At 42.2% G+C, this 12,511-nt stretch overlaps 1 protein-coding gene across 1 annotated transcript in view; it reads right to left on the bottom strand.

Annotated features, from left to right (window-relative positions):
- The window catches only part of ITPR2 (inositol 1,4,5-trisphosphate receptor type 2), a 237,065-nt gene that overhangs the window by 175,784 nt on the left and 48,770 nt on the right, over positions 1 to 12,511 (bottom strand). The window contains exon 10 of the mRNA XM_088528402.1: positions 1,393 to 1,437. Coding sequence (XP_088384528.1) covers positions 1,393 to 1,437 — 45 coding nt within the window. The remainder of the gene's footprint in view (positions 1 to 1,392; positions 1,438 to 12,511) is intronic.

The following is a 12,511-nucleotide window of genomic DNA, read 5'->3' as shown; positions in this document are numbered from 1 at the left end:
CAGGCAACTGGGATGCAGAGCATCCATCTCCACGCCCAATCCATCCCTGGTGCAGGAAGGACAACTTGGGTCCCTGTTATGCTGTTGGTCTAGAGTTCAAGCTTTCTTCCCTTGGAAGTATAGCAAGGCTCAGCCTAAGCAGGTGCCTGAATACGTGCTTGCATTTACTCAACATAGTTAATAAAAAAGCCTCGGCAGATGCTTCGATTTAGAGCCAAGCCTGAGTGACACATGCACCCCAAGGGGCTCATGCCTACTAGCACAGCCTACCTCCCTGCAGCAGCCCCAGCTAACGCACCACGGAGCACCTTAGCAGGAAGGGTGGTGATGAGTTTACAGATGGACTCGATGATCTTAAAGGTCTTTTCCAACCATAATGATTCTATGATTCTGTGTCTTGCCAAGGGCACGAGCTGCCATAGTGGTGGGGCTGTACTGCCTCTACACAGGCAGCTGGGCCGGGCTTTTCTCAGCGCAGCTGTGTCGTGTAGGTATGGTGATCTTTGGCAGGTCTTCCTGACAGAGGTGCCCTAGCAAAGCTCCACAGTATGCAGTACCTCATCATTGCACATGATGAGGTTCCTAAGATAAACACATCAGACCTTCTGCTGTATCTGCATCATGGACTGAAGACAGTGGCTCAGGTTTATGCTTCAGCTGTGTGGTGCACACCAGTTCAAACCTCAATAGTGCTCCCTCAACATAAGGTGCATTAAACCCAAACTGAAGCAGGGCTTAACTCAGTTAGAAAACTAATTTTTCTGATTTTTTTTTTTTTGGTCAGAGATTTTTTTTGCCAACGTTATGCTGTTACTATTCAGAGGCTTGTAGGTATCAGTACTTAACTAGCCAGACTTGCTTATCCCTGGATTTCTTCTTAAAGAGGCTAGTGGGTTTTGCCATGAGGTAATATGTCTAATTTGAGAAGAATTAATCCATTGCATATCTGCAATCACCAAGCAAAACCAACTCCAACTAATGCTAATTTGATGCAGAATTTGAATAAGCTTCCTAACATTTCCCTAGTTGTAGCTCTCTTAAAAAAAAAGAGAGAGAATAATCCTATAAGCAGTACAGGACACAAATGCAACATCGCTGCTGAGTTTGATCATATGCAAGGGAAAACTTCCAGTACAAAAGCTTGGGAAGGCACTCTAGTTTACACGGGTTACAGAAGATAATCTCACTGGCAGCAGGATGAAAAGATCCAAGCGAAGAGCCTCCATTTCACTGATGATCTAACAAGAGGCATGAAACACATGAGTTCCTTCACATACAACTTAAAAAATAAAGAAAAAAGAAAACGCTATAAAGGGCTTTCATATGGTGGGTTTTATTAGGCTAATGACACTCTATTTTCTGGATTGTGTGCAAAGTGCAAATTCCACTTACCAAAGCTTTTCCTTCATTATTACCTTCCGGATAGTGTGGGTTAAGCTGAAAAAGAAAAAAAAAATCATATACTATCTTGATATTTTTTAGACATGTAAAAATTGAGGAAAGGTGAGTTTGTTCAGTTACATATTAAATATTCACCCTGCAAGAGAAATTCTTCATTCGGTTTGACTGACTGACTATTGGCTACTCAAAAGAGCGCATCTTTCCACCAGCAAGACGGGTAGAGAGAAAGCCCAGGTAGTTATTAACCTAAATATAGCAAATCACGGTCACCCCTACACACTCACGAACATCTGCAGAACTGACCTTCAGCAGATGAACTGAAATAAAAACTACCATGGCCACGAAGGTTTTACAGGGAGACAGTTAACTCGGAATAGGCACTTCTTTGCAAGAGCATTGACAACGCTGCTACAGCAACGTGCTTGACTGCTCAGTGAGTCTGTTTAACTGCTATTAATGGGAGTAATATTTTCTATGCCATACAAGGATTAGCAAGCTTAATTAATAACCAAGGGGGTATCAGAAGCTTGGATGAGAGACGCTACACAATAATAAGGGTAAAGTATTACTACTTAACAGTGTTTAATATGATTTTTCTTTTGACAAGGGAAATATGTAGACTAGAAGATGACGGATTATGTAGGCAGATATATACTCAAATAAACAAACACCCACGCACATTAAACTTTCCAAGATTCAACTTACATAATGAAACAATTTACCTCAATATTTACCACACTCCCTGACACAGGATATGCCTTCAAAACTGAAATGCTAAACTGAAATTAGTTGTTATATAAGGCAGTTTTGTTTTTAAGCATTAACAGCATGTGCACATCTTACTGGCATATACAGTCATCTGCTTGCCATGAATTTGGCACTACCAGCATGGAAAAGACAGAAGCAAATTGCACAGGACAAGCCAAAATAATTCCCATGAAACCTTTTAACATCACATCATCATACATCTAACATTACACAGAAAACTACTGCAAAGAGTTTTTATTAAAAAGCCAGCTCCTTTTCACTGCAAAATCACTGCAAAATGATCACAAAATCATTTTGTGAGCTTGAAGAAAGGAAGTGAATGTTTAGATATTCCTAAAACTTATGAAAATATCTTTGCTCTGTGTCACGGTTTGCAGAGCCAACAGAGGTACAACCAATTGCCTATTCTCCAGTACTAAATACAGTATCTGCATTGGCCATTCTAGCACCCTCACTAACTTAACTGAGAAATCTGTTTTCCTCTCTGCATTGACACCTCTTCCAAATCTTACATTTTGCTCCTCCATGACACTCTCACACTGTCTCCTATCTCCACTCCCACTTACTTCTGTTTCACACTAACAGGAATGGGAGATGAGCACAGAACTGCAGACAGCTAAACATAGAGCATATATCTCTACACAGAAAAATATAGAGATATAGTTTATGTGGTTTTGCCTTCTTCATAAACTTTCTGATACTTCTTGCAGCATTCCACTTGTTCACTCAACACACTAAAAGAACTGTAGTCACCTGTTCTGACAGCCAGGCTGAGTCCTGTACATTTGCTCCTCCACCAAGAGCATGAAAAACCACCGCGCGCAGCCCGGTAGCCGCAGCCACACACACTCCGTGCAGAGAAGGTGCAGAAAGGATGGATTTGAGTCTGTTTTCAGAGTCAGCTGATTGCAAGCAAGCAAGAAAATGCCTGGGACATTTTTAGGTTTGTCACTAGACTATGCACAGAGTTGTACACAAGGACTGAAATAAAACTATGAAGTCCTATTGAACAGCCAAAGTGCATACCATTGTATAGCCAGTATGAATTGGGCCTTGAATTCTGCTATGCTTTCACTGCTTGATATGAACCTAACGATGCCTTTTGTTTTGTTTTGGAAAAAGAGTATCAACAAACACAAGGAACTAGGAAAATATCCCCACCACCTCCATTTCTTGCCTACTGTAAAAACAACTGGAGAGAGCGTTCTCAAATTTCCAAAATAATTCACCTGTGGACAGAGGCTGAGGGACACAGAAGACTCACAGAAACAATGAAGCATTTCCTTAATGATGTTTTCCCTTGTGCTATTGTAACACAAATAATAAAACTGAAAAGATGCTATTTACAGGAAGTTTGAGGTGCTAAGCTTAAACAGCAAATACAAAGGAATGCAGCTCTAGGGCTGGCATTAATGGCCCTATTTACAGCCACACTGAGCAGTGGCCACTTCCATTTTCATTTCCAATGAGGTTGCCAGTGCTGAGCAGCGCTGAAAATCAGACTGTCAGCTATTACCCGATACTGTATTCTCTAAGCAAAGGGGCATAAATCACAGTGTTGTATATGGAATTGCACCCAAGTCCTTTGCAATATGCACATACAATAGAATGAGCCAAGAACTCTGTCCCAGTCTTAATACTTCAAAATCTACTGCTTTTTCTGATTTTTGTAGGATCCCTTCAATGTTCCTCAAAAAGCCTCCAAAACAAAAGAATGCCTAAAAATAACACCATTGGTAATCTTTTTCTTCATTGCTAAAGAAATCAAGTAAAATTCTTGCCCGGTGTTTAGAATGTAAATATGAGTGCTGTCTTAAAACAAGTCCTAAATAAGCTTAGCAGAATTCAGGCTTTTTGGCCATTGGTCTTGTTGCAGTTGTGGTGTTACAGAACTACAGCTGAAATACAATTCTGTGTATTTGTGAGAAAGACCACTGGAAGGTGCATGCAGGTAATATATAGTAAGAACACGATACACTGCGAACGGCACCACTCATGTTAAGTGTGACTGCATAAATCATCATCGAAACAGTCTCATTATATGTTTGGGCTTTTTTTTAAGCACATTTCTAACAACTTCTTTTCCTGCACAGAAGAACTCCAGCATCCTTAATCTCTACTGCTTGTTTTTCAACCAATTTGGGTACGGTCTCTTTTTTTTCTTTTTTTTTTACCTTTTTCTGTACAGCAGAGAAAAAGCATCACAAAACAGCAGCTCAGCCTCACTGCTGAAAGCTAAATTATAACCAAGACCCTGAAACTCATGTCATCACATGGCAAGCTCATGAGACCACTCCTAGTATCCTGAGCAATCCGTGCATGGCCCTAAGGGAAGTGTGCTCTGCAGCAGGCCCTGCACACTGCATTAGCAGGGAGTAACTAATGAAGAGTGAAGGAAAATCCCCAGGCAGCAAAGCAGTGAAACGGCTACAGGGCAGGAAGCAACAGAGTCGCTGGTGCCTGAAGGTTACCCCCGAGCTGCGGGACAAGGGGAACCGTTGGTACGTGTGCTCTTCGTTCACCCCCGGCGTATAAAAGGTCAGTTCTTTTAGGGATTTTGCAGTGGGAAAAGGATAAAGTAATCAGTGTTCACAGCTCAGAGAGCAATGATTTATTACACTACAGATACTCAATCTCTTCATTTGCTTATACAGGCCAACCTAGACGCAATGTACGCACCATCCAGCCTACCTATGTGGGGTTCCTTCACAACGCCACAGAAGACATTCTCATTTTACATGCATGCACACACAGCTCTCACTGACACAGGTGCTGCATGAGTCTTCCTCATTCTAAGGCTGTATCTTGGGGTTAGGACCATTGTAACTGCAAATGCGATTTCTACACTATATCTGAAAGTATCTAGGACTTCGATTCACTAGAATCTCTGAATCTACCAGGGAAGAGAGATGGGAAGGTGCCCAGCAAACTAAAGTTAGCAGACAGGGCCCATCAATGGCTTGAGAAGGCCCCCATCACCTTTAATCAAAAGGCTAATTGATTACTTCAGCATTTTTCGAAAGGTTTGCACCTACAGAGATGGTAATGCATTCTTTGAGGTCTACACAGGATGTGCACACTTTTGTTAGAAACAAAATTTACAGCCTGTGAGCTACACAGGGTATCTGCAACAGCTTAAAGATCAGTGCTGCAGGCGACCTCACAGTGTATAGAAACTAGTGTCTCTTAAACTGTTTTCAGGTTCAACCATTGCTCATGGTGGCACATAAAAATAGTAGATGAATGAGTGCATACATATACACCGGAATACTTGTACTGTGGGGGCACCACCAGCCACCAGCAGAGAGTATCTGCAACAAAAAAACAGTTTTCTTAAGTGGAATACTGAGGTACAGATACTTTTAACAATTTCAGGCAAGAACTACTAGGAAAGCTATGGAAGAGACAGAAATCTAATTATCACCTAGTGCCCTCGCTGTGCAATCATCCTCCTGCAGCCTGTGTAGCAGGAAGATGCATCTTCCTTCTGTCTACATTTGTGTGCTACTTCTGCCAGACCAAATGCCAGAAGACCCAGGCTCCATAATCTCCACTGATCATTAAATACAGTAAATGCTATACCTACCTTAAATTTTCTACACATAAGACTACACCTTGCATAGGTAGATGCTGAGGCTTCACTGCTGAATAGAACAACTTCCCACTACTACATTATTCAGGATTTTGTTAGTAAGACACATTTTACAGTCCAGGAATTGAATTATAAATTGCAGTCCATACCATGGACAAAAAGCTTGGAAATTCACATTTGTAATGATTGCAGCTCTCCTAGACAGAAGGATGCACACAGAGTGTCCAAAAGGGGTATTTTTGGACATCCCCTTAATTAAGAAAAAGAGAGAGGAGGAAAAAATACCCATGCTGATTTTAATCAAATTTTGTTGACGAGGTAAAAGACATTTAAAGAATCTCTTTGGAGAAAGAATCAGATTGCCATATTTTAGTTAAAGGAGCATTTTAACAACTGGGTTGAAACCACCATTTAAGAAGGAAATCTTGACAGAGGAAGAATGAAAGGAGCTAATTCAACACACAAAAACAGTTTCCAGTTCATTTGATAACCAGCCCATTAACACCTTGTACCCAATCAACAGGGACGAGTGTTTAAGGGGGAAAAAAGCCACCACAGAGAAAAAAAAAAAAAAGAAAAAGAAAAGACCCACTTGTCAAATCTTTCATCTTCATTAGCCTTGCTTTGTTCCTTGGTGATGGCGTTCTGATTAGCTTCCAACAAATCCAAAGGACTTCTGCACACTTCCAAAGACTATTCAAAGCACATTTGCCATCCTATCAACTTGCTGGAGAAAAACTGGCTGTGATGCTACCTAGATAAACCCTATCCAATACTGCCACAGCATCTGACACAACATTCCTGATAATCATCATCTCCACGGAAAAAAAATAACCACCTGAAAAGGTGTATTTTCCCTAATTCCAGCACTGCAGGTTGCTGGTGCTTTGTTTGCAAGCCCTGCCTCAGCAGACCAGAGCAGCTTGCAGGGAAGAGACAGCGCTGGATCCTTTCTGGTCCCCCCCGGGCTGCACCAGCATAGATAGGTGGGCACAGACAGCTTGCGGGGAAGGCACTGGTACTCATGAACTATCTGCTAGCCAAAAACTCACACGAGAATCACCTTTGGCACCATCCTGTCCAATTATTCACCCATGAGAAAAAAAAGACAGGTCACCTCGAGGCATTTTGAGCTTCTGTATAAATGACAGACCCGTGCTTTGCTCAAATCAGGTCTCACACCAGTGGCATATCCTAGAGTTGCCTGGACATGCCGCTGTCATCTAGGCCCGGAGATACTGGTACCTGAGAAACCCCTGTGCTTCTGCTGGGAAGAGACCCTGAGCAGCGCCTGGTGCTCAGCCCCACATGGCCAAATCCACTTCTGCAGAGGAAAAGGAAGAAAAGTGTCTAAGAGATCCTACATAACGGCCCATGGCCTCAGAGGCCCCACGGCAGCATGTCCAGTCTTGAAAAAGCTTGTTCATCTCCTCAAAGGTTACAATCTAAGCACTAATATCGCACTGTGCCTTTCAGAGGGGCCAACAGAAATGACTAGGGGTGACTGAATTACACATTCCTGACATTGCTGCAGTAAAGAAAAATAAATAAATAAGGGTAGCCTTCTAAATCTCTGCCATCCTTCAAAAAAATCAACAAAAAGTGGTACAAATATAATTTTTCAAAAAGGTCTCAAGGAATCTTTAAATAGTAAGCAAACAAAATGCATTAGGGAACAGACCGCATGGCCACATTGGCTGTCTTGGAAGGCAGCAAAAAGCAATACCGGCGCCCTTTGGATTTTTAATACCAGAGGCAGTTGCTGTAACAACTGCACAACAATAAACGCTGCGTTTATGTCTTCACGCTTCCTTTGCTCCTAAAGCGCACACGTATATCGGCACGGCTGAAACGCGGCCGGCCTCGGACTGCCTTGGAAAAGCCTAGCAGAGCACAGATCACTTGCACAAAACCATGGGGCTGGTGAGGAAAATTCTTCCTCCAAGGTCCAGGTTTTGACAAGTATTTGCACGCTGATGGATACTAATGCTGTTCCTAACTTTCAAGCAAGTTGAGAGGAGTCAGGTTGAGAAATTCAGCTGCAACCTCAAGGTTCATAGAAACCTCTGAAAATCCAGCCCTGAAAAGGATGATTCTGCAAACTAAGCAGCTCCCAATTCTGTCACTTTAAAAAGCGGTGCCCAGGCTGGGGAACAGGTCAGACTGCCTCTGTAAATCAGTAATCCATTCTCCTCCTCTTTTAGTCCCTGGATCTCTTCCACCTTTTTGTACACAACTGTAAATTACCCTTCGGTCCTTATAGAGCTTTAAAACAAAACCACACTCCTCCTCTGAGGCAGTGAAAAATATTTATGAGGCTCGCAGCGCCACATTCACCCTGTCACCTTGGCAGGCCTTTTTCTTACCAGACCATTTTAATGACAGAGCCCAACAGCCAGAAGCTATATTAACATTTAACAAAGACGCTGGCAAAAACGACCCAAAGGAAAGATTTCGTAGCAATCTCCAGATAACGAGGTCCCAAAATATGGGGAAGCTGGATGTGTGATCGTGCTCCGAGTGGCAGGGAGAGCAGATGCACAAAGTCCTGGGTGGATGCTGCCATCTCCTGGTACCTTCTCCGGTTTGCAAACTGCTGCTCTTGAGCACAAATACCTGCACGGCTTGGTTGAACGGTGCCTCTTGGAGCCAGTTATTTGCCTTACTGCTTCTCAAGGCAGCAGGAACAACACAGAATTTCCCACTATGCTCCTCTGCTTTAGCCATGTAACCAATGGATGGATAAATTTATTTGTGATGACTTTCATTATAGTGTCTAAAGGCTGCTTCCTCACTATCCTGGAAAAATAACTGCTGGCAAACAATCCTTTTTGCTTCCCAAACTCTCGCCCAATCTCCTGCACCCAAAAACTAGATTTCAAAAAGCTTAAACTATAGCCTACAAACATTCTCCTCTGAGTTCTCCAGAAAATCTGCCTGCGCTGCATCCTATTTCTCAGAGCAGTTTAAGAAGGTGCAAGCAAAAACAGCCCTAAAACTACAGGCAAAGTTTCTCCAGGGCTTCAAAGCATTAATCCTGGTCTATGGCCTCTAACTTAAAAAAAAAGATTTCCTCTTTATGTTTTTTTCTTCCATCATAGCTAACGCTAACGATGCTGTTATTCATACAAATACACAATCTTTCTTCAAATCCCATTATACTCTCTGGACTTAAAATCTTGCGGCAGTAAGTTCCACTTCTTTACTAGTCCTATTGGAAAGACAGGAGAGGATTATTTATTAATCAATATTAATTTGAGCACACATTTGGCTAACTTCCCCATGATCCAAATCTTAGGGTTATTACATCAGAATTAGTTACACTAGAAACAGTTTGACTCCGTCCACCTGGATAAATGACTACTATCAAGACATACAGCATACGGCATGCTAGTACTTTTTAACACCAAAAGACTCGCTAAGAACAGAATATAAAACAATATATACAGCAGTTCTTATTTTAATCTGTAAGCAAATGACATACATGAACTTCTCCTGAAAGAAACAGCCGTGGAAACGCGACGTTTTTGCAAGGCTGCACTGCTGCTGCAGAGCTCTTACTGCTGACCTACAGCCTCTCTGGTTTGGGATGGACTTCCTCTTTGGAGTTTGGAGTTTATTCATACAGTTGTCATCTCATCTCAGCTGCATGCAACCCTGCACTCGTCAGGCCAGCTGGTTGTCATCATTCCTGCCTTTAAAAGCAACTGGGTTGAGTGTCTAGTGCTAAAATTACTCTCCAAAGCCAAAAATGTGCTTCTGTAGGATTTTAACAAAAGAGTTGAGAACTAAACTCCAAGTAAAGCCGATCCATTTGTAAGACACGGAAAAGCAAACACTGACTTAGAAAACCAGTGGGGTTTTCCATGGAGACAGGCATCTGGGATGCACATGAGGCTGCAACTCCTGCCCAGGATGACTGAAGATGGGCCAGGTCATCTCTGTGATTTGGCCATCACCAGAACATGTGCTAGAGAGCTCTCCAATCCAACTGCCCTACACAAGTCATTTACAGTGTAAATTCACATGGAGAAGTTGAAAGAACTCTCACTGTTGTGAAAGCTTCCGTCCTACAGTGGCCAAAGTCACCCCGGGGCTGAGTGCACAAGCGAAAACTGTTAGAGGAAGCACAGACATATCGGTTCTGTATCTGAAACACCCTTAATCTCGGAGGAAATGGGATGTTCCACTGACTGCAAAGACAAGGATATGCCTGAGAGCTTTACGTAATGACATTCTTCACATGAGCAACAATTTGGTTTCATGGATGAAGCACATTACACGTCAGAAAAAAGTATGCTTGGTTTTGCCACTGCCTCTGGTATTATCACTTCACTCTACTAGACCGGCCAACACATTTTCATTCTTCTCTCTTTTGTCCAGAAGAACTTAAGTGCACGAGCTATCTTTTCCACGGAGTTTGTATTGACCTTTACGTATTGCAGACTCAAACCCTGCAGAGACAGCTCAATGTTACAGCAATGCAGCCCAATGCACTGGTACTCTACGCACCTTCTCAGGAGATACAGCAATAATTTAGCCATGTGCTTCTAGCTACAATTTTATAGAAACGTAAACGTTAAACATTAAGGCTGTCATCTTACCTGCATCATTTTACTTCATTTGAAGTAATTCATTGTTAAAGACACCCTACCAGATTTACTGCCATGTCTTTCCAAGGTAGCTAATAATGCTAGCCTGTTCAACTAAATAAAACAGAACTATCACATTACAATTTCTGCACTGTCTTATGATTATGTACGTGTTCACACAGCAATACACTGTGGATTATCTACTGCCTACTGCAATATCTTAAAACAGCATGTGATTTGATACTTGTACAAGCATTTGTGATTGCTTTAGCAATATTCTTCTTGCCTGAAAAGCTAAACATGAAATGACAGCCTTACCCTGCATTTCTTGCATGTGCCCACGTGTGTGTGCAGGCATACATACTGCTGTTTTACATCCTCATATAGCAAGGATTAATAGTCTGAGTGTAGATTATCCAGTTTAGTAATCACAGAACTGGAGCTCTTGCACCCGTGGAGAACAATACTAACTGTGCATGTTCTGGCTTAGCAACAATCAATACACTGACATTCCCTTCAAAGAGACTTTTATCCTAATGATTAGAAAAACGAAAAGGTTTGGTGTGGTCATGGGAAAGGCACAGCTGTGCCGCCCCAACATGCAGCATCTGAAAGGCTGTTCAAGTTGATTACAGCTGGCTCCCACGCAGGGAGGCAGATTTGGGTGCTTTCTACATGGGGAGCATGCACCGAAAAGACTTTTAAAAAATATAGGGAAGATTCTTGTTACTTTGAAGCATTCAATTTTCACCTAACCTTACAGCCCCTCCATAAATATAAGAAGTTCAAAATAACTTGGGTCATTTTGCTGTAACAGGGCTAAAAAAAGAATCTGTTACAGAACTTTTTTCTAAAAGACTGCTGACTCTGTGAAGATCAGAATAAAACTCAGCAGCCTGGATCTTAGCTGGAAGCTTAGTGTTTAAAGCTCCAGCTAAGGATCTGTCTCAGCTTTTCCAGGTGAAATCAAGCCCTTCTGACATTAACAGCAGAACTCCCACTGTCTCTAAAGCAGAAGAAAATTTCACCTTCCAATTTTCCAGATGTGATTCTGGTTCAGTTGCACCTTTTTACAATTTCAATGTTTTGGGAATGTCCGAGACAACAGCTTCAGGTTTCCAAAGGCTAGACACTTATGAGACATTACCACCTATCCCAGCTATCTCAAAAACTCTTACTATCAAACACGAAACTCTTCAATTCTTTCTGTGCCTCAAGCCATGGGCTATGCGGAGCTATATCTGGAGTGTCAGACCATGCCCCTAGGGTGTGCAATCTGGCAGGAGAGAGGAGAGAGAGAAGAGGAAATGTCTTCTACTGGGTCTCCTTTAGCAAGGGACCTTGAAGGTGGTGCATCTTCAGCCTGCAGTCTGTTTGGCTCTGGGTTGCTTTATAGTCTTGGTAGGTCTTAAGGAACTTCAAAGCATATTAAAGAAATCAGTCTAAGCTATGCGGGTGGAAGGAGAATTAAAGGAAATGGTGTTAGGTTAGACTATGTGACAAGTCAGCAGGGTCAAAGGATCACAGTCTTTGAAAAGTACCTAACGCTGGGCAGCTGATTATGACTTTCAGGAGCCTGGAATTTAGGACACAGAAGCCCTGATCTCTTACTCTAAACTTTACAAGTATTAGATTTACAAGTACTGATCTGTAAGTCTTTTATTTATTGAATAATTGTATTGCCTCCATTTTTTATTTAAACTTACTAACTGTAATATGTTCAGGATTTCCACTGAAACATCTGTTAATTTCTTAATTTGAAATTCCTGAATTCTCTGGAGCAAGTGCCTTGAATTTCCTTGGCCCCCGGACCAAGCCCTAGCCCTTAAAAAGCCACAGTGGGTTTACTCCACTAGATGGTCCAGACCTCGTCACAAATCACACTGACCAGCTACATCTGGCACAGGGAGGCACAGAGAAAGAGAAGGCACTGCTCTGCTTACACACAAGACGTAAGTCCAGTGGCGAAGAAGAGAGGCTTCCAGTGAAAGACACTTCTCCTTTCTGTGTGCGATGTGACCTGTTCAAGCTTCCAGTGCAGAAGCCTGCATGGTACACATCAAGTTGATGTACAGAAGGGTATAGTAAGAAAAGGACAGTTTTAAGAAGCGATTAATACTGACTTACTCGGCTGTGACAGGAATAGTACCATTAGCCA

The sequence above is a fragment of the Tinamus guttatus genome, unplaced genomic scaffold (genome assembly GCF_059628265.1).
Source record: "Tinamus guttatus ecotype Peru unplaced genomic scaffold, ASM5962826v1 Tinamus_guttatus_pri_ptg000308l, whole genome shotgun sequence".
In the NCBI taxonomy this organism is placed as follows: domain Eukaryota; kingdom Metazoa; phylum Chordata; class Aves; order Tinamiformes; family Tinamidae; genus Tinamus; species Tinamus guttatus.
The sequence above is the reverse complement of the archived record's forward strand: the minus strand, read 5'-3'. Positions and strand labels throughout refer to the sequence as shown.